The 27,528-nt window shown below is 34.7% G+C and overlaps 2 protein-coding genes and 1 pseudogene across 2 annotated transcripts; 1 reads left to right on the top strand and 2 right to left on the bottom strand.

Moving 5' to 3' along the window:
• Positions 1–98: 98 nt before the first annotated feature.
• LOC130818192 (AUGMIN subunit 6) lies at positions 99–13,252 on the bottom strand. The gene is made up of 13 exons (XM_057684256.1): positions 12,416–13,252; positions 12,283–12,339; positions 12,074–12,168; positions 8,016–8,166; positions 7,786–7,911; positions 7,494–7,650; positions 6,211–6,271; positions 5,832–6,132; positions 5,436–5,558; positions 3,048–3,209; positions 2,694–2,937; positions 2,112–2,585; positions 99–941 (listed from the first exon to the last, which is right to left on the bottom strand). The coding sequence occupies exons 1-13, from the start codon at positions 12,629–12,631 to the stop codon at positions 901–903; spliced, it is 2,208 nt and encodes a 735-aa protein (XP_057540239.1). The 5' UTR covers positions 12,632–13,252; the 3' UTR covers positions 99–900.
• A 3,664-nt stretch (positions 13,253–16,916) lies between these two features.
• On the top strand, positions 16,917–21,449 carry LOC130818190 (peptidyl-prolyl cis-trans isomerase, chloroplastic). Its single transcript, XM_057684255.1, has 7 exons — positions 16,917–17,279; positions 17,619–17,918; positions 18,393–18,592; positions 19,526–19,761; positions 20,520–20,662; positions 20,828–20,899; positions 21,071–21,449. The coding sequence occupies exons 1-7, from the start codon at positions 17,094–17,096 to the stop codon at positions 21,296–21,298; spliced, it is 1,365 nt and encodes a 454-aa protein (XP_057540238.1). The 5' UTR covers positions 16,917–17,093; the 3' UTR covers positions 21,299–21,449.
• Positions 21,450–26,662: 5,213 nt separating this feature from the next.
• On the bottom strand, positions 26,663–27,420 carry LOC130818667 (glycylpeptide N-tetradecanoyltransferase 1-like; annotated as a pseudogene).
• Between the last annotated feature and the right edge of the window lie 108 nt (positions 27,421–27,528).

Below are 27,528 nucleotides of genomic sequence, written 5' to 3'. Positions count from 1 at the left end.
TATAGAATGTGAACTGGTGAAAAACGAAAATGTACTCGAGATTTTTGTAAATCAGTGAACCAGTATAGTACAAGTATATAGAATGTGCTCAATGTCAATTTTTGGAGTAATCTTGCTCTTAAATTTCAAAAAAAAAAAGCTCCAAAGTAGTTATGCTATAACGCTACATGATAACAAAAAAACTAATACATGACACGCAGTCGTGTAGGTATCAATTTATGTTTACAAAATGTATCGTACAATATCTGGAGACTTGAGAAAGGGGAAAATCGTTCGACATACGGGATACAATCATACAATTATACAACCTAATGCAATACATCCTAAACACCAATCATACTGAATCTTGTTAAATGAACGATCTTCAGTGATGAATCCAGCAGCCTATTATCAAAGAACTTGGAAAATATCCGCTTCATCAAAACATAAATTCTTTTTGAAACGTTCTTTCCCAGAACAAATAGCACGCTCTCCAGCAAAACAAACCACAAAATACACAAATCTATCATACAGCACACTGCACACACCATTTCCGATTTCCTTTGCAACACAACTGCTGTACAAATCTTTTGCAGGATGGTAACTGATTCATAGCCATGACCAACACAAGAGGCATCAGCCTAAGCTGAGCTAACTACAACCATCTGGCTTCGCAACCCTGTCTCGTTGTCACCATTAAGCGGGATGACTTTAAAATCCCATTTGTCCCAACCTCATTAAACTCGAGGCCAAGAATTTGGCTTTAATCAAATTTATGCTTGCATGTGTATTCACATTCCCGATTTGGTATAGAAGAAATGAATGCATAATCTGGAAACAAACATCACGGATATTTCAACCCAGAACCATTGAGACGTAGGGATATAAACAAAAGTGTTCCCGAAACAGAAAGTACACTGACTAATGATCCATTAAAGCAGCATCTGTTTCTGAAAGTGGAGCTGCATCAAGTAAAATTGATAAAATTTCATAAGAGCATTTCTAAAACAAACAGGCAATAAACTAATTTTCCACCAGAAAGATTCAAAAAATTAAGTTACGTAAGTTAAAGCTCAAATCATTTCAGAAGAAAATTCTACAGCTGAAATCATGACACAAGCAAATTGTACTGCTTCATAGAAGTATAAATCATGAGTCTAATGGACAGCTTTGATCTTCATAATTTGGATGATTGCATCATCTACCCAGATAATTATCTCACCCCAAACTCTCGCAGCTCAAGCCCATAGTCATTTGGATCCCAATCGTAATCATACCTAGAATAAATTGGATTGGTTGTGACGACAATCAGGGTGAGAAGTTCTTGAAAATTTTCGTAGCTTGTGATCGTCTAGCAGAAATTACCAAACATGGTCCCCCTAGTGGCGAAGAGAAGGCGTAAAATCAAGTGTAATTCCTCGTTTTACCATAACCAAATATACACGTTATATAATTCTTGACTCTATCCTAATCAACCTTTAAGCAGTCACGTCAAAGGCCTATTAGGTATTGATACCAGATAAACCTCAGGTATATTATTCTTCATAAAAGATTCTTGTCATTGTCAATCATCACCGCCTTGAATTTTGAAGAAAACATTCAATTCATGCTTCAAACGAAGAAATGGGGTTGCCTTTGATAGGAAAAAAAAATTCTAAAGGGAAAAAAGAGAGAAAGAAGGATGATGGAAGTACAAACTACAAAGTATTCCTTGAAAACAAAAGGCCCTGTTGACTGTTGTTGAGGAGGGCAAAGACAAAATGCTACCAAAGAAAAAGGAATTTGTTCAAACTGCTACACATATTTGAGCCTTGATACAAGAGCCAAAGAGAGCAAGGATCAAGGGGACAGTCCAAAACGAATACAGGAAGAACAAGTGTGTAAGAGATTGTAGTGCCCAAAAGCATTTGACCGGACCAAGAAAACACAACTCCCTATGGAACAAAAGTTTCAACGATTTTCTTAGCCAATATTTTACCCTACAGGCTAATGAAATTCTTAGTGCCTCACTCAGACCATATTGTATTTCAAATTATCTAGGAAGACAGAAAGCTTTCATGGAGACATGAAAAAATAAAGTTAACACAAGAAAGCACATAGATAAAGCAACATGTAAAAAACCTTGATCATACCAAGTAAATCTTCATATGAATCTGCTAGCAACGATGTTTCCATTAGTAAAGGCGGAGAGAAGACTTGATCAGGAGTGTCATCAAGGTCATAGAAAGATGTTTGAGACTCAGAAGCTGCATAATTTGAACACGCAGCAGATGACAAAAACCCATTTACTCGGTCATATTCAGAGAGTGAGTCACATTCATTGAAAGCATCAGACTCATCAAACTTCTTGCCTCCACAATTGTCAAGAATAGAATTCCCAAGGAAAGATTCAGCTTCAGATGCAAACAATCGATCGGTCCTACCTACAAATCCCCTTTGTTCCGCACCCAGAGAAGGAGTCCCTGAAGCAGAAAGTGGCACAAAGAAGTGTTCTGAACCATCTTCTGAGTGGCTATCACGTGAGGACTCATAATCACATGATTTTGTCGCCAAAGCAGCATCTCGGACTGACCGCTTAAACTTCTGAACATATAAAGAATCTGTGTCTGCAAAAGCGCAAGATTTTAGATAGTAGATCATATTAGGTTAGAAGAAGCCAGAAATGAAAAGATAAGGCATAACGAGAAACCAAAAGCCAATGCTACACTAAATACCTTCTGGCAAATTATCCATTGTATTATTCAATAATGCACTGTCAACACTCTTCCTTTCTAATAAATTATCTACAGGCTTGACTGGAGATGAGAAACTCTTTTGGACGCTTCCCACTTTCCCGGTTGAATTAGGTGTCAAACTAAACAAGGGAGGAAGCTTTAAAGTTGGGCTTGCGACCACCTTCTCGAGATGCACACTGGACATTTTTGATGTAACTTCAGAAATATCATCGGTTCGACCAACCTTGATAAAATATAAATACAATGAGTATCGAAAATCAAATGACAACTTATCTACGCCGGAATTTCCATTTTTCTTGACATCAAATGCAAAAAAAGAAGAAAAAGATTCACCATTGTCTTCCCACTGTTTTGAGTTTGCACAGGCATATTAGACTGGCCAGAAAGTTTATTCATTAAAGGAAAACTAGAGGAAACATTGTTGACTTCTTCAGTGAGATCTGCAATAGAGTTTTGAATGGCAGGGGCAACTTCCTTCAGTTGATTTATTAACACCTGTGAATCATGTTACCTTCAATTAAATATCATGTTTTTATTATGAACAGTTATGAACAATCCTTGTGTACAATCTGTCATTGGCTAAAGGCTAACAACATTTACATAAGCTGAACTGGATCAAGTAAAATAGGATGGGTCAAAAAGATTCTAAAATCACTTGTTTTTCCATGAAAAACAATAATTTACTTCTCTTGTATGCATAATTGAAAGTGAAGTTTCCAGATAAGATGATGAAAAGACTTACACTACAAACAGGAAGCTGAAAACACACAACATAAGCACCAGGATAACAGAACAAAACTACAAAAGCCTAGAGTGCAAATATCTAAACCAAAAATTGTTCAACTAATCTTCATAGCCTGCTACTAAAGGGTGGACATTTCCCATCCCAATAACTTCTGGACAATGATAAAACATCATAACCAACTTTACAAACTATGACTAACAAATTAACAATCCCCCAAAATTGACATCTATAATTTCTAACAAAAACTTGTATCGGAACAATGCTGGAACGCCTCATGCAAAAAATAAAAAATTCAGAGGCAAATAGCCTTGCTTCACGCATACACACAAGCAATACAGAATAATTGGATTCGTGATCAGAGGTCAAGAAAAATGTAGACCATCAGTTTACAGGGTAGAGGGAATGATGGGAGGCCAAGAGTGCTCTACTGATATAAAGAATGATCAATAAGCTCTTATGTCACAAGAAAGCAGCTGCTCAGAGTATCATGGCAAGCTCGTGGTTTACTCAGCTGCTTTACAGCAACTTGACTAGGCAGCCACCTGAAACTTTTGATGCTTATGTTGTTCAATGTTTTGATCCTTTTTCACAGTTAAGCGGGCTGAGTTCATCTACAACAGCAACGAGGCAATAGGGAGACATGGAGGACCAATGAGAAAGAAATTTCATCATCAGGAAAGCTTCCCAGCGGCAGCAACGGCCACAGAATTCTTTAACTTTAGTGTATTTTGTGGTACTCAACTAGTTCATGTAATTGTTCATAAAAATAAGGGAAATTCCACATGGTAGCATCGAACTTTCATGAAACGCCACTGGTAGCACTTTTGTAAGATTATTTCACATAGTAGCATCTAGTTTATGCTTTATCTAACTGTCATAGCATTTTCCATTAAATTCTTGTCAATTTCCGTTTAATTCACCATTTTGACGTTTCTAACCTTATTAAGTCTTAGGTTGTTGTCTTCATAATTTGCTCTAAACCATTTTTATGCTCTCGAATATTTAATTCAACATTTTGATGTTTAATTCACCGTTTAATTTATCAACGCTCTCAAATGTCTAGGGCAATTTATAAAGACAAGAACCAACACTTAATAAGGGTAGAAATGTCAAAATAGTGAATTAAACGGAAATTTTAACGGAAAATGCTACGGCAAATAGATAAGGCATAAATTGGATGCTACCATGTGGAAAAATCTTACAAAAGTGCTACCACTAGCATTTCATGAAAGTTCAATGCTACCACATGGAATTTCCCTAAAAATAAAGAGTAAGACCTTTTAAGATTATATATTTTTTTTTTTTGACAAGTTATTTCCTTCTGAACAGTGGCAATAGCAAGTTCAACAAAAATTTCAAATATAAATTGTAATCCCTCCTATTCTAATCAAATGTCCATTTGGTTTTGCACACTTGTTGATGCACTATTAATCCTGAGTATCTATAACTGTGCTTAGTTAAAATTTTATAAAAGTTTGATATTAATATAATTTACATTGAGACAAATCAAAAAAGGATCACACTTGACTAAATTTTAACTTATAGATTGACAATAAAATCAAAATAGGAAGGTTTATACATTTGATATCATCAAAATCATGTGATAGCTTCTATAAATCATGCACTACAGAAATTGCATGTAGTATCTTACCAGAACATTTCCATTAAGCGAATAGTGCAACATTAATCGTTTGACTAAAAAATACTCCCACCATCTCATATTTGACTTTCCAATTCCAGGTGACACTAACTTAAACGTGGGCAAAAAAGAATGAAAGAATAGATAAAAACTAGAAAGAAAGAGCAGTCAAATATATCGAAACAGAGGATAGAGGGTTCAAGTGATAGAGAGAAACAATTATATATAACTCAAGTTCTCGTTTCAAAGAGAAAAATAGTAAGTCAAATTAGGGACAGGGAAAGACCAAATTACTCATCATCCAAATTCCAATGCGTTTACGCTGCTACTTTATTACCTGTATGCTTGCCAAGTGCTGTCGATGTTCAACAAGAGTCGCTGCTAAACACTCAGCATGACCTGTTCCGCCAGCTTGTGCACTTCGCAGGATTTCCGGACCCTCTCCATCATTAGCTTTTGCCTGAAACATATGGTACAGTAACAAACACCAAATTACTGTCTTACAAAATTTTCAAATAATTATATTACCAAAAAATGTTCAGATCACATTAATAAATTAACAAAACTTTCTAAAGGAAAAATATATCAATTCAAGCGATTGCTATTGGATTCTTAGTCACCTTAATATTGTAAGAGAACTATTTATGCTGAACAAGATACCAGTTGAAGTGATTGCTCACAAATTTTTGGTCACATTAATGAATTGACAAACTTTTTAAGGTAAATAAGATACCAATTGAAGTGATTGCTTATGGATTCGTTGCAAGGCATGTGTCCAGCGTCTTAGGATTTCAGCAACATCAACAGTCGGATGACCTCTTCCACCTCTGTCATCTGATAGACTATCTTTGTTAGTTTGCGAATGGGAAGAATCTACACTTGTTCTTGACATTTCTCTGTTCAAATTGGCGGATGACACATCAATTGGCTCTTCCTCATCTTGATGAACTATTGATTGGTCTCCAAGCTCCCCCAACAAAACCTGTGAGCTTTGATCCATACCAGAAAGCAGAGCCGAACCAGATATACGATACCTGAAAGAATGTTTGAAGCGATGTAAAGCATCACATGGAAACTAAAGGTCAATTCTGGTAGCAAGGATAGATAGGTACCTGTGTTCTCGATGGGCTATTAAATCCTCTATTGGTCCTGATGCAAGAACTTCATGCTGGCCTAACCACAATAACAACAGAATAAGCACCATGTCAAATACCATAAAACCCAAAGAAGAACGAGCATACACATACATTATAGCTAAAGCACAAAAATCATTCAAAGTCACAATTCAGGAAAGTCAACAAACAGATGTCAAATCCAGCAATTTCAACAGTTAACAATATGTGGTGAAAGAAGCTCATCAAATGCGAAAATTCATAGAAAAACATGAAAAGGCTCACAACTAAACTCGTTTCCATTTAACTTATGTTGCTGCATTCCAAATGGACTTATCACTCAACATGCAGAATAGAAGTTCCCTGGATCTATTCATGTTTTGTCAGCTCCAAAAATAACAAAAAATTGGAATGCAGACTGATATTCTCAAAGTAGCTAGCTGCACATCAATAGCAAAATATATAGCATATCAACAACTAGGAAGGCTAAACAATTTCCAATGAATAAATTCCTCCTAACTAAATTTCATCCTACCTAAAATCGTTCAGAGGGTTAGGAATTAGGATCAAATCGCAGGATCCTATGAATGAGCTTAAATTAGCTAATATATTTAGTACCCAATCGCAGGATCCTATATTTGTGGTTCTAAATTACTTTGACTTCATTTTCAATAATAAAATGAAAAAAATTGTTAATAGCTACTTCATTATTCAAGACTTTATGATAATTGAATATATCATCATATATCATCATCATACTCGGTGTATCCCGCTTGTGGACACTATGATCATGTCTATAGAGGGATGAAAGATGGAAAACCATACCCATAAAGGAGGATGCGGACAAAGAGTCCCTCAGCTCAATATCGATCATATGTGTGTATGTAACGAATATTAATGAAAGACGGGAATAAGAAAACTTATTGATAATAGAGACTATATTACTTGATCGAATCGTTGGATGTTATGATCTTACCTTTCAAGTTTATTTTAAATAGGATCATAAGATCTTACAAACGTTGCGATCCTACCTACGATCCGGATTGCATCAAAATCGAAATTTTAGTAACAATGATCAAATCAAATGCTCACAGGGTTTAGATCTAACATATATGCATACCATCCAAATGATATCCTAAAAACTTTGACATGATGAAATGCAAAGCCCAATATTCTCTTTCAATAAGAAGGGATATATGCACCGAATTCCAATATAGGCAAAGAAAATAAATGTTGCAGCATCAAGTACAGACATTTAAACAAAAATAGTAACCTTCACTTACTTTTACGAGATAACAAGGAATCCCATAATCGAGTAGCTTTGGAGACCAAATGAGAACTTTGACTAGAGCCAGGTGCGCGTTCATCCCATATTTCTGCTTCCATCTTGGCTTTGTTTCTCAAATCTTGAAGTTTTTCAAGCTCTTGCTGCAAAAATGCCTAAAAGAACAATTGAAAGAACATGAGAATCAAAGGCACCAAGTAAGAAAGAAAGATTAAGAGTTACGATAGATAAGGTAAAATATTTTTGGCCCAAATTAAAAGCATTATTAATCATATAATAGAAATGGATACCTCTTCTGCACAGAGACCACGATACTCTGCAGTCATCTCATGCGCCAAACTTGACCACATCACCTGCCTCTGGACGGCACTTTCTGCATTTTTCAGAAACCGCTGCCGTTCAAGAGCTATCCTCGCCTATAAAAAATGAGACATATCTTATTCACCCCAACAGATATTTACCTACACGAACTTGCCATAGGCACAAAAGAGTGCTCAATAAGGAAATATGAAAGAGATACTTTTGTTACAGGAAGAAGTGCAGCAGCATGCGAAAATGCCACATCAGTTAGGGAACTAGGCAATGCATTGGAAGCAACATCAGCTGGAAAAGTTCGTCGATGAACCTCACGTAAGGCATGTAGAGACAGTTGCCATAAAAGTTCAACAAATCTGCAGTCACAGGAAAAATTAAATTGCAACTAGGAGATGCATAAAACTGATATAGAGATACATTAGGAGAGTCTATCCAAGTTAGAAAAGAGCATTGGATAAAACAACTTGAATGTGCCTATATTCTGCAACAGAAGACCAAAAAAAGCTTTTACAAAACAAACTCAAAACTACAAGAAGCCAGAAGAGACTGAATTCCAACTCCAATATCTTCACAACAGCGAAAAAGGATGAACCTAGTTCCTTCATCCAAAAAACTATTCCTTGTAAACTTGGGCCCGCATGTTGAGATTTATCATGCAGGGCAAGTTGTTTTGGTCAACAGTGAGGCAATAACATAAAGAAAAAAGATTGAAAGAGTCAATGAGGAGAAAGATCCGTATCACATAGTAAATGAAGAGTTGATGCAACGTTTCACATGGGTAGGGCTGGCTCACTTTCCATTTTAGGTGAATCAAAATTTTTGGACAACCAAAAAACGAATGACGGAAGATTTTATTTGGATGGAATAACCGAATAAGTAGGAAATAGTTTTCTCTCCGCACCATAGTGGAAAAACAAGGTATTGCATCGCATCAGCAGCGTTTAAAGGTTGTAGAAAAACAAACCAAAATGTCTCACGTTATTAAGGCATAAAATACCATGTTTCGGGCAATATAAGGAGTATATCATGCTTTCAATCGATATATTGGCATTACGATAACCGCATCACTTTCGTTACCTAAGGATGTTCAAAAATCCTCGACATGCTTGACCAGACACCTAAATGGCAGTCAATTTTCTCAAAAAATATTATTCTAGGGTCAAGTCATGGGCCACTATTTAATTGTTCGTGGGTATCTGCTAAACCGTTAGAAAAAACCCTAAGATTTGAGAAGATGGGCAAAGAGCTTAAAAAGAGCATTTAAACATCCGATTTTTCATCTTTCTTCCTTCAAGCTGTGACAATGGCAGATAATTTCTCCTCCCCAATTTTTGAATTCTCATGTTTAATTGTTTATCAAATTTCTTTATCATCCCATGTAAATCTTCTCTAATTTGCAATGAGATGAGGTTTCAATTGTCCAGTTTGAATCTTTAATTGTGATTACACTGAACAAATTGTTGAACGAAAAAACTTGCATAAAACAAAGTTATGGGGATTTGTTGTTGTTTGAGTGTTGCTGAAAAGTTGATGTTAGTGTTTTAGTTGGTGTTGTTGGAGGTGGGAGAAGGGAGGAGGATTTGAGTATGGAGTTCCATTGACGGGGAGAAGAGAGAAAAGAAAGGAAAAATGAAAGAAGGTTTGAATGGGGAAGAAGGTCTGACTGGAATAAGGTCTTCTCGACATGTTAAATTTATTTCTTGTCTTTAATAAAAAAATATATTTCTTGTCATCATGCCATAGCAAGTACCCAGTGTCCCGACCCGTGTTATACGGTACCCGATAATCGACTACCCTGATAAATCGGATCAGTTAATGGGCCGTTCAAACAACTACTCGGCTAACTGGGTACCCAAGTTTACCAATAGTCGGGTATCCAGTTGAACACCCCTATTGTTACCGCATAATCGTTTGATTACCAAAGTCGCATGCACTATCCTTCACACAAGAAAAGAAACCTCAATCTTTGTTTGCAAAGGTGCCCATAAAAAAAACGCTAGGATCCAAACTAAGCTCTTGCCTCAAAAGTCAAACATAACTTTTGCTTCCAAGTTCCTAATATTTTGGCTTATAAAAATCTTCTTCCTAAATCCATTTTCAATGAAACCAAAAACTTATTTCTAAGGATCTAGACTATAGCAAAATAGTTCATTAAATAATTTGTGCTTCTTATTTATGTGAACTTGCATATGAAGTTTGCAACAATTTCTTTGATATTACAATGGTAAGGTTGTGTAGATCTAGTCCTCCAAACCCCACAAATTGAGTCACTTGGCATTAGGGTAATAGAATGTTTTTGTATAGGAATTTTTTACTAAAGACACAAATGCCCAAATCATTAATGCATCAAGTGAAATGACTTAAGATTTTATTATAGAAGTTTGTACATACTTATTACCATGTATTTTAATTTCTAAGTGCGTAAATCCTAAGGTAATTACAGTAAAAAACTCCTAAATTAGATAATATTGTACAAACGGAAATCATGAAGTAGTGAAACACCAAAATGATAGTTATTCAAAAAAAAATAACCAAAATGATAGTCCAACAACCCCTAAATAAATTCCCTAAACAATAAGAGATCAATGTCCAATCTTGGACAATGGGAAAAATATTCCAGCTGACTACAACTTCGGAATTGTTTGGCAAATGAATGGAAATGTGGAAACTTCGAGGTGAGACTTGATGATATTTGAGACTTCCATGTCATGTCTTTGTTTAGTGATGGATGAGAATAGATTAATATAAGAAATTGACAATATGCACTAACAAATTATGTCATCCTTTATTTCATTAAAGATTAAGTAGCCTTTGGATATATATAAGTCTATTGGGATTTAGGGTGTTTGATTAGGAGATTTGGGGGTAAGAATGAGACTATAGAAGGAAATAGATATTTTCCTTTTTTGGTGAAGACCGAAGAGGAATGAAAATGAGACTTATAAGTCTCAGCTCTAAAGTCCCCAATTCTCACCATTTTACGTCTAAAGGAGAGGACGAGATTGGTGAGAGTTACAATTGGAGGGGGGGAATACTATTATACCCTTCATTAAAACTTAGGTCATGTAATTTTTCAATCCACCATCTTTTATGTTTCAAGGACATTTCGGTGACTTTGTTTTTAATAACAATCTAAACCAACAATTTCATCTTTATCTCAAATTAAAAGATTGAAGGACATTTCATCTAATTCCCATCGTGGATTTTCACCTTTAATCTCACTCAAACTCATTTCCCAAACAACCCTATACTTCATTACTTCTCCCCGTCTCAAGAGACATATCTCATTTCCTATGTCCATTGCTCTAATTAAACAAGAGGCTTTTTCAAATCTCATCGTAATATTTCATTCCCACTATCCCTCAAAACAAACACCCTTAATTACATATTATGTTACGAATTGAAAAGAAAAGGTAAAAGCTCTGATAGCCCATCAACTATAACCTTACAAAAACGAGATCTTTGTTCACCTAATATTCAGTAAGATTTCTCTAAAAGTGGATCTATAACTACAAGATACGCAATGATAATGTCTAAAGACATCCTTTTTAAAATATAGAAAGGACGACAAAAGATGTTACTCCCTCCTCAATTTTAGTTTGTACAATTTACTTTTTTGACAATGTACATCACTCTCACTTTGACCTCATCCACAAATATATTCTTTCTCTACATCTCATGACTCATCCACTCATTTCTTCCATACACGAATATTTTGTCAGATTTTCCAACCACAAATTAATATTACAAGTTTGAATACAAGGTATAATTTCATAGGGAAATAGGGAGTGTTCTTAAGGGATAAGTATTCATCCTCGTAGCCTAAGTAACTCAGAATTTCAAACTACAATATGACCTATGATCTCTAAATTTATGTCATAAAATCAAATGAATTTTGCAATGATCCTGGTTGAGGCAACAATCAAGAAAAGAAAAGTAAATTTCAACAGGATAAGACAACATTTACATGTAACCTCTCCTAGGAAATAAATTATGAAATAGTTACATAGACGATTCTCCCCCCTCACCTCGAACTATGATTTGTGACAGAAGCTTACAATGTTGGAGTATTCCGAATCTTCATTATTTCTACTTCCCGTGTCAGATCCTCGACACTAGGACATGGGTAGGACACTTATAAACACTTTATTTTGGACCAACATTATGGCATTTTCCAAAATTTACCCGAGTCAGGCACTCACAAGTCATACATTTACTATAGAGTAAAAATATGAGATTCAAGGAAAAGCATAGGGAACCAACCTGGGTCCGCAACAAGTAGCAAGGGAAGAAACCCTAGAATTACTCCTTGGAAGAGCACCTTGAGATTCAAGTTCACTAATTATCCCTTGTACTACCTAACAAACAATTCTCATCAAATTCCCAATCAAATCACAATGACTGAATTCCAAATTCAAACAAAACAAACCCAATTGTCATCATACATAAGAAATCGAAATTCATTAACAAACCTTTCTAAAATCACGCGACTGAGCAGAATCAAAAATCGGCCATACTCTATCAAAATCCTGAAAATTAAAATTGGGTCAAAATCAAAAAAACAAAATAAACCCAAATCAATAAACTAAATCATAAAAAGGGTACCTTAGCAGATTGAACAGGGCCGCGAAGGGAAGAAAGAATAAAGTAAAGAAGTTGTTCACCAAGTTTAGGATTAGAATGGCGGAAAAGACCAACTCTAGGAGTAGTATTGGTGCCAACAAGACCGATAATGGAGGGATCAAGACCTAAAAGTAAGCAATTAGTGTACATTGCGCTTTCTAGCTCGATTTCTCTTTCCTTTTCTCTGTCCATCGTCATTCCTCTCTCTGTGTTTCTCTCTCTCTTCTGTGTTTTTCCTTCTTGTTCTCTCTCTCTCCTTGATTTTGAATTCTGGGATTTTAAAAAGAAAGACACTTCTATTGGCAACAAAAGAATAGAATACTGTTGTGTTACTTGATTTGATTCATGCTAAACAAATTAGGGGTTGTTTTGGAATTTTTGCTCAAAATGTCCGAAATATATTTAACGATTCGATAGTTACCCGATTTTATAATCAAATAATATTTTGACCCGACTTCAAATGAATTTTAAAATGTGTGGAAAATAATGTGTATACTAAATCTGATTTTAAACCGGTTCGAAACACTTAACCCCAAGCAAATTTGATAATCTTAACAAACAACTCTACTCGTAGTAAATAGTAATGGCTTAGTAAACCCAAAATCCTATACTAATGCCATTTAAATAAATGTTTGAGACATGAATTTATTTTCAATGGGAATTTTTGTCTTATAAATTATTTTCTATTTGCGGGGTTTTGCACTTCAATAAATTGTTATTTTCTGTCGTACATAAAATATAGCCTATTAGTAATTCTCAGACTATGACCCTATGATTGGGAAGATTTTTGTTGAACATAAGTAAATGACATTGTCTATACTTAGTAAAACTGCAAACATTGTCAAAGGTTCTATGTATGTTAGAATTGCTGAATAAATCTCAGTAGTTTTATGCCGATAATAAATTTTTCAAAACCTTTTTTCCATTTTGCTCGACAAAATCACATTTTCTTCGAGCTCCATTCTCTTCATTTTCTCTTGAAATCTAACCTTTTTCCTCTTTCTTTATCCTTAAACCCATAGTGTGTCTTCTCTCCCCTTTATTTTATTTAATTAATTTTTGTGATTGTATATAATTTTTGTTGGCGTTTCATACTTGTTTTGTAGGGTTAGAGTTTTAAATTTTAAGTCAATGGACCCACATTAGTTGATGTTATGATGGTAGAGATTTTTGTTCATGATAATTTTATTCATCTACGTTGTTATTTAAGTTTGTTAATTATGAGGATTATGATTGTTGTGATATTATATATATATATATATATATATATATATATATATATGTATATATATATATATATATATATATATATATATATGTATATATATATATGTATATATATATATATATGTATATATATATATATATGTATATATATATATATATATATATATATATATATATATATATACACACACATATATATATATATATATATATATATATATATATATATATATGTACATATATATATATATATACATATATATATATATATATACATATATATATCTATATATACATATATATATATATATATACACACACACATATATATATATATATATACATATATATACATATATATATATATATATATATATATATATATATATATATATATATATATACATATATATATATATGTGTGTGTGTGTGTGTGTGTGTGTGTATATATGTATATACATATATGTATATGTATATACATATGTATATATATATAGAGAGAGAGAGAGAAAATTATAAGAAACTACCTAATCTATACCCCTTTTTGTAAAAAACTACATTATGTAAAATTTTTTGTAAAAAACTACCTTATATAATACATTTCTTTGCAAAACACTACCTTATAATGATTTTTACCGTTTGACCGTTTAAGTTAACCGTTGACTGTCACGTGACAATCACGTGATCTTATAAACCTATTCTTCTTCTTCATTTCAGCCTCTTTCAGTCATTTGCTCCTCCTTCTTCATTTCAGCCTCTTTCAGTCATTTGCTCCTCCTTCTTCATTCGAAAAAATCATTCCTGTAACTTCTTGAATTCGCTCCCGTCCTCCTTGTGACTTCATCTTGCTGAAACTTCTAACCTTTAGAGGTATGTACTACTACTCAATTATGGTTTTGTACTTCATTGTTGTATTTTAGGCATAATTTAAAATTTAATTCGTTTTACAAATTTGCTTCCTTTTGCTGTGTTTTTTCTAGTGAATTTCCTGTTTTTTATCTTGTAATTTGTAAATTGATTGTTGTTGTGTCTGAATAATGTATTAGGGTTCTTAAAATTAGCTAAAACAATAAGATGAAGAAATTGAAAATCTGGAAAAAAGCAAGTAATTCGAAAAAGAAGCAGTCTGAGTTGGCAACTGAGTTGGGTAATATTAGAGTAGATGAGGTGGAGCTCGAAAGATCTGATGTGGCACACGAGGTTGTGGATGAGTTGGAAAGAGCAAATGTAGATATTGATGTTGGGCAAATGGGACCACCAAACACATATACGGGTTATAAAGAATCTTTAAGTGCTAACCCTAGATCAAAAACAAATAACTCAGCTGCTATATCTACACTAAACCTTACAACAAATGAGAGAGGCCACATAGATCAGCAGTTTTTGATGTTGAGGATAGTAGTGATGATGATTATAGTTGTGGTGATGAGGATGATTCTGATTTGTTTGCAGAAAATGTAGTTTATGGTCTTGATGATGTGTTTATAGGTGATGATGAAATTAGATTGATAGTAGATAAGGAGGTTGAAGAAGAAAACAATAGAGACATATACTTTAATGATAATGAACTAGAGTCTGATGATGATGATTTGGGTGCATTGAATGATGATGAGGAAGGTATATGCAGCTATTCTACATTCAATCCTAAGGTTGATTTCAAGGGTAAGATCAATTTATCTTTAGGCCTTAAGTTTCCTTCGACATATGTGTTTAGAAAAGCATTAAAAAACGAATTAAATTTTAAATTATGCCTAAAATACAACAATGAAGTACAAAACCATAATTGAGTAGTAGTACATACCTCTAAAGGTTAGAAGTTTCAGCAAGATGAAGTCACAAGGAGAACGGGAGCGAATTCAAGAAGTTACAGGAATGATTTTTTCGAATGAAGAAGGAGGAGCAAATGACTGAAAGAGGCTAAAATGAAGAAGAAGAATAGGTTTATAAGATCAAGTGACTGTCACGTAACAGTCAACGGTTAACTTAAACGGTCAAACGGTAAAAACCGTTATAAGGTAGTGTTTTGCAAAGAAATGAATTATATAAGGTAGTTTTTTACAAAAAGGGGTATAGATTAGGTAGTTTCTTATAATTTTCTCATACATATATATATGTGTATATATATATATATAATTATATACACACACACACACATATATATATATATATGTGTGTGTGTGTGTGTGTGTATTATGATAATGTTCTCATTATAATATTTCTTGTTTTATCATATTGTTTTTATTATTGCTTTTTTATTTTTATCATTGTTCGGTTTGAGTTTACGCTAGGGATAAGGAATGTAATTTTGTTAACTTTATGTTTGGTTGGAAGGGGAAGAATTTGAAGGGATGGAGGATTTCTTATTTGGATAACATGATGAGAGGGGAGGAAAAAAGGATGATTGGATGGATATTTTTGTTAAGATATTAATCTTTTCCTTTCATATCCTTCTAAATAAACATAAATTACTTTCTTTAATTTTTCTTCCGTTTCCTTCCCCTTCATTTTCTTTCGTTTCTCTCTAAAGTTGTTATCCAAACATAATATAAAGGATATAGTCATGTAAATAGCGTCCGTCTAAAAAAGGGAGGATGGGGCGGAGAAAATAACACATATGGTGTCTTTTAGTAAAGGAAGGAGGATAAGATGGTGACCTGAATATAAGCTTCATCAAAAGAAACGAATTTCATATTCAATTTGTTTCACTCAAAACAAGAAAATATGAAAATTTTAACAGGCAACATTTCTTCCATTGTCCCTTCACCTTTGCTTACGGTCAATATGATAGGAAGAACTGCTGATAATGCCAGTGGTTCTACTAGCTTTGTTTATTCCATAAATCATTAAATGTATGTAGATACTTTTTTTAGATTTTCGAAATAAATAAAAAGTAGATGAATTTACTTTTAAATTATTGTGCTATTGTAGTTATTTTGTGAAACACAAATTCCCATATAACACAATATTACTGTGAAGCAATTAAATCAACCAGTTTTCTAACAGACCGTCTCTCAAACCCAGTTTATTAAAACTTAATGCTACTCTTACTTTACATTTTTTCTTTATGGACCGACAAAATCAGAGATAGTCTTTCAAAAAAATCGTCTTTTACAAAAATTTATGATTGTAAATTGAACTATGTAGTTCAATTGAATCAATTAAAACATTCAATTTCGATATATAAAAACATTCATTTTTTAAATTTAATTTCCCTATAAAATTTGTTTCCACGAAAATTTAATTTTTTATATCAACGAAAAAATTCATAATTTAGAGGATAGGGACACATGAATTTGAGTCTTTCTACTTGAGGGGTACAAAACCTTATCTAGTAATCCACAACTTCATCTTGCTTATCCTCTCCCATTTCTTTATCTCTTTCTCATTCAATTTTGATGTTTTAAATCTAACACTATCTTCTTCTGTTGTACCAATGTCTTCTTTCATATGTCACCATTACTGTTCTTCTCTTTGCACCTCCAAAAATGCTCTTACTAACAACCCAACTACCCCCTCTCTTATGGGTTTCTCCAATTTTGGCAATATAACTCGATTTAGGCACTTGGGTCCTCGATGTTTTTCTAAAATTCATCGACAAATTCACCCAAATGAGGAACAAGTAAGTTTTTATTGTTTCTGGTTATTGTTAATCATGGTATTTCCCGAATTGTTTATTGGTCGATTGGCTGGAAGTTCAACAACAATCCATTACCCTAATGTAGACCATTTGGGGTCGGATGTATGGAACTTTACTTTGTTAATTATAAGAAATAGCTTGTTTTCGATTGACTTTGAAATCAATCATAATGTGCGACTTCACATTGATAAACAGTGCTTATAATTCATTGTAGATTGATGTAAAATGAGAAAAATGGATGGTTTGTGCTAGTTATGGACAATTTTTCATTCATTTTGATCGGTTTGTTGATGGGTTTTGTTATTTGTGTTTGAAATGCAGAAAAAGAAGCCATTTTCGATTAAGGAATGTGCAATTTCATTAACATTAGCATTAGGGTTAATTACTGGAATGCCTGCTTTGAATTGGCAAAATGATGCCCAAGCAGTTAGTTCTCCTGCTCCTGCATTACCGGAACTAGCAGTGCTAATATCTGGTCCACCAATCAAGGATCCTGAAGCGCTGTTGAGATATGCATTACCCATTAATAATAAGGCCATTAGAGAAGTTCAGAAACCGCTTGAAGACATCACCGAAAGCCTTAAGGTTGCGGGTCTCAAAGCTCTTGATTCTGTTGAGAGAGTAAGGATCAAAGACCTCTTTGTTTTTTCATGTTAATTTTCCCTTTTATTTAATGGGTTGCAGTCCATTTGGTTATTGGTATTGAATGGTGCTAATGAGACTGGTTTTAGTGTTATTTTCATGAAATTCGTTATGTCATTCCATAACCATGATATTTTCATCCTCAAATATGTGTTTTTGTTTGCAATTTCATTCCCCGAATTCCGATCATAGCTTCAATGAGCAGATATATGATGATGATATTTGCCAGTTTTATTGTTAGTTAATACAATTTCAAGTGCTAACGGATGATGATAATTTTTGTGAAGAAAAAGTTACTAGGATAATCATGATCATAAAATTTGTTGAACAATTTTCCTAGCTAAAATATACTATTAAGTTTCATTTCTAGTTTTACGATTTAATACCAACAACCAAATGGGACGTTAATGTTAATGATGTTAATGATTGTGGATTGCTACCGTGTTATTGTAGAATCTGAAGCAGGCATCTCAAGCACTCAAGAATGGCAAAAGTTTAATCATTTCAGGACTTGCTGAATCAAAAAAGGAACATGGTGTAGAATTGCTCGGCAAGCTAGAAGCGGGAATGGATGAGCTTCAACAAATTGTTGAGGACAATAATAGGGATGGGGTAGCTCCTAAACAAAGAGAATTGCTTCGATATGTTGGTGGGTAAGTATGTAGATAAAACTGGCTTTTGAAATTGGTGTGAATTTGAAGTACCTTTGTTTTAAAATTTGAGACTTGGTTGTCTTTGATGGGCTGACCCTTTTGATTAGAGATTGTTTTTGTATAATACTAATGCTATGTTTGAATTGAAGAAATGGAGGCAAAGGAAGGGGATGAAAAGGGAGAAATAAAGTTTTGTTTATCAAGATAGCAAAAGTGGAAGGAAGGGAAATGAAGAGAATGGAAATGAAGAGGGGGAACTCCTTTATAATTTGTAAACAAAGACTGAACATTGAAAAGATTTGGAAGGAAAATGTATCTCTCCTTCCCTTCCCTTCCTTTCCTTCAAAAAATTTATTTGAATACACTTTGTTTCAAAGCTTTAAATTTGGAATAACATTTTGTGAAGGAAAGAGGGGGGATGGGAAATTGATGTGTTTTTGTTTCAAACCTTTCTAATGTTGGAAGGATTTGATTTTTACAAAACATAGAGGAGTTTTGCCCCCGGTTCTCGTCCCTTCACCCCCTTTTGTCTTATTTTGTTATCCATATGTAGGAATTTTCTTTCTTATATTTACGCCCCCCACCATTTCCTCCCACCAAACATAGTATAAATCCAAATAGTGCACTTTTCCGTTCTTTATTTTTGTTATTGATTAGTTGGGTTGTGGTTGGGGTAGGGGGAGGGGGCTTTGGTGTTCGTGGGGTGAGGCATATACATTTGGACAGGACTCTGTCTTGCTTAAGCAAGAATATGTTAATCTTCTGAAGCTTGAATGTTTGATGATAAAGTGATTGGACTGCAGCTGAGAGCCATTAGTTTGAGAATTCAAAAAGGGCTTGTAAAATGCAAGGCTCTTAAAGCAAGCCTTTTCTCATAGGTAACCTTCTTATTGACTGCAGCTGAGATCTTCGTGGGGCATTGGGTTTCTGCAGTGTTGAAGAGGACATGGTGGATGGCTTCCCATATGAAGTGCCAGAAGAATACCGGACTATGCCGCTTCTAAAGGGAAGAGCAGCCGTTGATATGAAAGTCAAGGTGAAGGACAACCCAAATCTCGAGGAATGTGTTTTCCGCATTGTTCTTGATGGTTATAACGCTCCTGTAACTGCTGGCAATTTTGTCGATTTGGTGGAAAGGCACTTTTATGACGGCATGGAGATTCAGAGAGGTACCAAAATTACCCTATGCAATTTTGCATTTGCGAGGACAATTAATATGTATATTTCTTTACTACATCCACATGTCTTCTAATTTGGTTAAGACATTAGTAAAAAGCTTAGAAAATCACGATAATTTCATCCAATAATCTGCCATGAATGGCTTAGGAGGGGTTATAGGAATTCATTTTACAATATTTATTCTATTTCTCCCTAAATCTTATTATTCTAGCTAACTAATCACTAGTTATTATTTACTAAGTAAGCAATTTCCATATTACCCCTCATAAGCCATTCACGACTCGAAGGAATAAAGGAGAATAAGAACGGATCACCAACAATGGGGCAACCGTAATTCTTAGACTGATGGCACATTTTTTACCGTTCGTTTGTGTCCTTGTGTATGTGGGCCTTTTGCAATACTAATTAGAATAGAAGTGTCTATGTTATGTTTTATGTCCTTTATGTGGGCCAAAGATTTACAGTTCCTTGGTTTCATATTATAATGGGCTATATCAAACGGCTCATTGAATTATGTTCACTTCTATTCATGTAATGTTGCATATGATGTTTGCTAGAATTGGTGAATCGGAAACAACCTCTTTGTTATCACTAACAAGGATATGGTTGCGTACATCTAATCCCCAAAACCCCACATACTTGGAAGCCATTCTATGTCATTGGGGCTATGGAATGTTATTGTTGTGAAATCTGCGATATGGATGTGCCATATCTACCTCGTGTTGATGGCTTTTCATTTGTAATTCAGCTGATGGCTTTGTTGTGCAAACTGGAGACCCTGAAGGTCCTGCTGAGGGTTTCATTGATCCCAGTACCGAAAAACCTCGCACAATCCCATTGGAAATCATGGCGGAAGGAGAAAAAGTTCCTTTTTATGGTGAAACTTTAGAAGTAATCTCCTTTCCTTCAATAATCTTAGAAATGTGTATATTGGTTGCCGCCAAAACTGTGAAATGCACTTAAATTGCCGTCAAATGTTTTTTTCGTTGTTTGTTTCGCGTTGCATTGTACTACACGGGTGTATATCTAACACGTTCATGTAAAATTCGATTTCAGGAACTTGGCTTATACAAGGCTCAGACAAAGCTTCCATTTAACGCCTTCGGTACAATGGCCATGGCTAGAGAGGTAAAGAACAACCCAAAATAATTTGATTTTCGATTAGTTATAGTAATGCAAATCCCGAAAATATAATTGGTACTCGTACTTCAACGAGGCGAGAGGGGAAAAAACGAAGCAAAAGTTGCTATTTGGCAATCGATACGAGTATTTGACATAAACAACGGGTACTTGGTGCAGGAATTCGAGAACAATTCAGCTTCGAGTCAAATATTTTGGTTGTTGAAAGAAAGTGAGCTGACCCCGAGTAATGCCAATATATTAGATGGACGATATGCTGTGTTTGGCTACGTAACTGAAAACGAAGATTTTTTAGCAGATCTCAAGGTGGGCGATGTTATAGAGTCGATGCAAGTGGTGTTTGGCCTTGATAACCTTGTCAATCCAACCTACAAAATCTCCGGCTAGATACTCTTGATTCTTTTATATTGTATAATGACTACGATTTCATTACGAACGAACTTGGATTGTTCCAAAAATGTTCATCTACTTAGGTGGGATTTCAATTTATTGTGAATTCTGATTAGAAATATAATTACATTCCAATTTGTCTATAAAATTGTTTGTATTCAAGTTTGTTTAGAGTGAAGTGGTGATTTGGGTGTTAGCTTTGTGCACAAAAACAAAGTTTTGAAACTTCATTTTGTGCAAACCACCATCATATCTGACGGATTTCATTATCCCTCCCTCTTTTGAATTTGACGTATTTTTCATTTTAGTTTGTTTTTTTCAAGTGAAGTTGTCCTTTTGATTTTGATGTATTTTTTGAAGTCTCATTCTCTTCAAATATTCTTTTTAGTTTTACGCTGATGTGTTTATTTTAAATTTTTAAATATGTTTAATTTGTTTTTGTTAAAAATTATTAAAAATGGTTTTAATATTTTGATTTATAAAATGAGAATAAAATAGAAATTAAAACTTTATAAGGGAGTGGTGAATAGGGTCAAATAACTAACTTTGAGAGTCGGGTCTTGTCTCAGTGACGACAAGTACCATATATTTTTCAGGCGACATCTGAGTTTGATTATTATCGACAACCTCCCAGCCTCCCCAACCTACCTCTAAACAAATAAGTATAACCAAATATGCCCCATAATTTGGTGAAAAACCTAAAAAAGACAAAATTATATAAATATTATGCTGAGCAGTGGGAGAAATGTGTGAATGAAAATATAAGTTAGATGAGTGAATAAGAATTTGAGAAAAATGTGCATCATGACCAAAAATAATAATAAGATAAACTTATTGAGACGAATAAAAAAGAACATATTTCGTGGAACAGACGAACAATTAAGAGTATTATTCTTAAATATATGGCGTTTAGAATATACGACATTTCCTAAAAAAAACTAGCTCGTCTTGCATGAGACTGTATCACCATGACACGGACACATAATTACTTCATTTTTCTAGTTGATTACTTTTTGAAAAAATTGTCGGGAATAATCCCATCTATTGACGATCCGCTGTGAATAATCCATACTATCGATTATTTATGAATAATCCCACCTTTCCACTATTTTTGCTCGTGGCACCCCCTGGAAAAAAGTGATCGGCTAATGCAGGTTTCCATGTAGCTGTTGCAGGTCTTATTCTCATTTCCTTTTATGTCTTCATCTTGTTCACCCATCTTCTTCTTTAACCCTAACTTTCTTCATTCTTATTCTTCTTCTTCACCTACTTTCTTCATTTTGGTTCTTCTTCTTCTTCATTTTTTTTTATTTCTGAAAATATGAACTCCAATACCAACATCAAGCCAGCAAAATACATTGGTTTACTTCGTGGTTTGAAGATGATGGTTTGGAATTTGAAGATAATGGCTTGAAAATAGATTTCTAAGGAGATAGATGAAATAAAGGGGATAAAAGAAATAAAATCCACATGAAAACTTGCATTAGCCAATCACTTTTTTCCTGGGGGTGCCACGAGCAAAAATAGTGAAAAGGTGAGATTATTCATAAATAATCGATAGTACGAATTATTCACTGCGGATCGTCAATAGATGGGATTATTCCCGACAATTTTTCCTTACTTTTTAGTGATCACTTTAATAAACTAAATGTACATGGTTTAGTTCAATAAAAATAGTCTTGTTTAACACCCTTGAATTTCCGACCCCTTAACGAAACCAAAACCGTAAAGGACGGGAGGAAATTCAGGTGTTACATAAAAGAAAAGGAAAAGAATTTGGATAAATGTTAAATATTAACTTTAAAAAGGTGAGTGCAAATTTTGGCAACATCTCTTCTAAAAATCGAACATGTGGTAAAGCAATTAGCACAATAAAAACATTAAACATTGCCTTTAAAATCTCACACCACGGCGGAATGATTCGTCGCCGGCTTCTCAAATCAACATGCCAAGCATGGATCGTGGTTCCAGTGTCGACGCTTGCGTTTTAAAATGACTTAACTTCTTAAAACCATACAGAATTATAAACTACGCAACGAAAATACAAATAAACAAGGGAGGACACAAGGCCTCATAACAAAACACATACAACCAAAGTTTACAAAAGATAACAAGAGCTACAAAATCAAAAGACAACGGTATGACACAGGTTATGCTTCGCCCTCCTCACTCTCCCCCAATGCAATGCAATGCAAAGGAGCTCCAATACCTGCTACGCCTGTCTATGATCCTCTTGCTGCTCGACAGTAGACCAAAGACTAATATGTCATAGCAAGACAATCATAGAAGGTCATCAACAATCAAACATAAACACAAACACGTACACGTCAGTAACTAGCATCAAATATAATAAGGCCAACTACTAGATAACATTATGTTATACAACATAAGATGATTTCATAAGACACAAGCACAGATAGTAACCGTTTATCGTTCACTTATACTTCTTGATCTCATTACGTCCTTTCCAACCCGAACCATGTGTTCTTGGGTAGAATGCAGGTCTTCAAGCTCCTCTTTTCAAAACATAAACTATTGCAAAACACGCATAGTATCAACTCAACCAAGGCATTAATAGAATACCTAACACATGAACTTATAGAGCTTGTCTATCTTAAGGTAAATGTGATCATAGTTTGTAATATCCTTGAGGTAACTTAACTTAGGCAAACTTCTCACTAGCATAAACTATTCAATCAATAGTAAACTTTCTATCAATGTATAAACTTTCTATCAAATAATGAACTTTCTATCATTAAATAACTTTCGATCAATGAATAAATTTTCTATCACTGAATAACTTTCTATCAGTGGATCTTTCTCTACTTTCTGGCATAGTGACACGGCTAAGGGCGTTATCGGTCATCCGGCGCCCATGGCAAAGTACGAGCTCATGCCCCCTCCAGCTGACCCTCTCGGGTCCTACCTTCGGGAAAAACTAACACACTGGGGTTCTAAACCAGTGAAGAGGCCACCATATTGGGGTATGCAAGGCCCGCATGGTAATACCTCGGTCAAGGGGCGGTATCAGCCATCTGGCGCCCAGTGACCCAAGCATGCTCATACCCCCCTTACGGTGGTCCCGTCGGATCTCACCTAGGGGACTACTAAATCAGCCGGACATAATCCAGTTGAGTCACGCCAACTCATCATAATATAATACTTTATCAGATGGGAATAACTCCCACTATTAATAAGCGCCCTGGGATAATAGCAGAACGCCAAAACCCACTGAGTCACTCAACAAAATATGAAATTCATCTATAAAGGAGTCACTCTAACTCCAAGTAAGGCATAATCCAATTCTTAAATAAATAAGGGGGTGTTCCCCGCCTCCTATTAACACTCTCGTTCTCTATAACTATTCTAAGCGCAAGGATTTCATAGTCGATAGCTTTTCGTATAAAGTGTATTCACTAGTACCTCATAGTTTACAATGCATATTATCACAATAAACAATGATCTCTTGAAGGAAAATTATATATAAGGGTTAATTACTACGTGTACGTACCTGTAAGTGTCACTGCATGACCAAAAGTTACAAAATTCACCCAACTAAGGTTCTATTTTCCTCTTATGAACTAGAAACCTATACAAGTTAGGAATAAAACTAATAAATCCCCTTTAACTACTTTGTCATACCAACTAAATACCAAAGTAACCATCATCACTTATTCAACATGAGTTTTTCGATTACTCTAGCACGTACACAACTCATTCGATACAAGTCAAAATCATTAACTCAACACAACATAAGTCTTTTCACCAATTTAAAAGCAAAAGCATATGTGAATCGTTCCTCGCCATTAACTATTTTTGAGTATATCGGTTCGAGTTACCCAAAAATAACTAATCACAACTAAGCCTTACAATTTTAATATAACACTTATACAAAAATAAGGCAATTTTAGCGCGATATCATTTGTTACATTCTCCAAAGCTAGAAAGAATTATAATCAAAAAACGACAAGTAACTTTAGCAACCATCGATGATAAGTTGACATTATGCTCTTGGCTTACTAACATTATGCATTATGACTTCAATAACAACCTAATAAGAGTACTTGTAATTCGCAACAATCAAACCACAACAATTAGTAACTATTATTCCCAATTTAACAACCAAAAATCACTTCCATAGTAACTAAAATCATCACCATTACTAATTATCACAACAATAACCAATCGACCAAGTTTTAAAATAACTTTTAAGGTTATTTAATCAATTATCACCAGATATAGCATAAAACACATCATTAGTAATTTCATTTCTAAATTCAAACCCTAGTCATTCATTTCATGTTTAAAGATAATACTTTTAACCATTATCCATAGCAAGAATCAATAAACTAATACACCACTACAATGTACGTGAAAGCCTACACTATACAAATTTCAAAGATAACACCTTTAATTGTTGCTCATAGTAAAATCCAAAGAAACTAACACACAATCAACACAACCTATAATTTCTAATCACACTTCAAACCCTAAATTATAAATATGTTCCATTCATCAATCACACTCTTACCCACAAAAAGATTCAATGAAATTAACACAAAAATCAACATCACACACATAAACTGTATAAAACTTTTAATTGAAACAAGAAAAATCAAATGGAAGAAGAAGAGATGGCTTACAGAGTTAAAACTAGTAAAAATGGTGAAGAGGTGGATAAAGTTGTGGTGGTGGTGAATTAGGGCTGTGTGGAATGGTGGAGGAACCACCACGCGGCTGCTGTCCTGCTGGCTGCACACCCACAAGTAGCCGGATGTTTTTGGAGGAGAAAAGGCACGCAGCCTGCTTGCTGCTGCTTGGGGCTGCTCACGGAGGAGGGACGGCGGCTGCCGGTTCTTCTGGTGGCTGTCGTGGGGAAGGGAAAACGCAGCCGGAATGGTGGAGGAAGTCACGGCTGCTGCTGCTGCTGGCTGTGGTGGTGACCCGTGAGGGAGAAGGAGGGAGAGAGAGGGGAAGTAATGGCGTGAGACTTATGAGGCAAGGAGTGTTCTAGTGTTTGTTAAAAATAAAACGGATATTTCATGATATACCACCGAGTTTCTTCGAAATTCACCATATACCACACGAAATTTTCTAATTCACGATATACCATTGAGTTTATGTCCGTTAGCACAGAATACCATTAATGACAACTGCCGTTAGTGTGCCGTTTGTGGTAAATTAATAATTCACCATATACCATTTACTTTTTTTATTTTCATCAAATACCATTTTTTTTAAAATATACCCGTTGGAATTATGATAAACATAGTGCAAAATTTTTATAGAATGTACAATAAAACATGCTACTCTCTTTATAGAAAACTCTGACAATCAAACAAGAGAAAACTCTGTCACTCATCAGCAACCAAAGTGCAAATCTAGCTTAAGCAAATGAATGCATAGCTGATACCTATTAACTGCAGGAGTTAACAAGTCGACGCAATTTCTATAAGAGAGCAAAATTTGGAAAACAGAATCCAATAGAGTATCAATTAGGAAGAGATAATAATGAAGCTTTCCATCTCCGGGCCCAAATTTGAGCTCCTTCAGGAATGTGTCATTCTCCATGACATCCAGGGCATTAAAAACATCGTAGTCCTTGGTCTTTCAACAACATAGCCATCAACTACGTTGTCTTTAGGTAGAAGCCAATGCTCAACATCTTTTTCATCAAAGTCGGGTGCCACAACAAACTGCTTTAAATAACCCCTCAGAAGTCGAGTAACTGCTGGAACATCACGCAGTTCCATCTTCCTAAAACCTGGTGTAACCGTAGAATCGGGTAACTTATAGAGCTTAATAGTACGACTCATAGTCATTCTCGGGCCAAGCCTTGAAAATCCAACATCAATCAACTTCTTAGGATTAAGAGACCTATGCCAATATTGACAGCTTGTTATAGGTGTTGGAATGACAATACCGGCAGTGTAAGCAGCCTGCCATATATTTTCTAGATGAACCCTTCTAGTCACCTCCTTAATCATGAAAGGTGCAAGCCTCTTTGACCTGAGCTTCTTATGAACACACAAGATATTAACCTCAGCCATGGTAACAACCTCATCACGAACACGTATCCTTGCTGGCACACCTGTAATAAAAGCAACCAGCTTTTTCGAGGTAAAGTTGAATCACCAAGATCCTTGAATTGTCCAACAGGCCTTGAATCACTAAGAACAATTAAGACTTCCCCTACTCCCCAAACAAAACACTCATGCAAATTATGT

The sequence above is a fragment of the Amaranthus tricolor genome, chromosome 7 (genome assembly GCF_026212465.1).
Source record: "Amaranthus tricolor cultivar Red isolate AtriRed21 chromosome 7, ASM2621246v1, whole genome shotgun sequence".
Lineage (NCBI taxonomy): Eukaryota > Viridiplantae > Streptophyta > Magnoliopsida > Caryophyllales > Amaranthaceae > Amaranthus > Amaranthus tricolor.
Note: the sequence above shows the minus strand (reverse complement) of the source record. Positions and strands in the feature narration are given on the sequence as shown.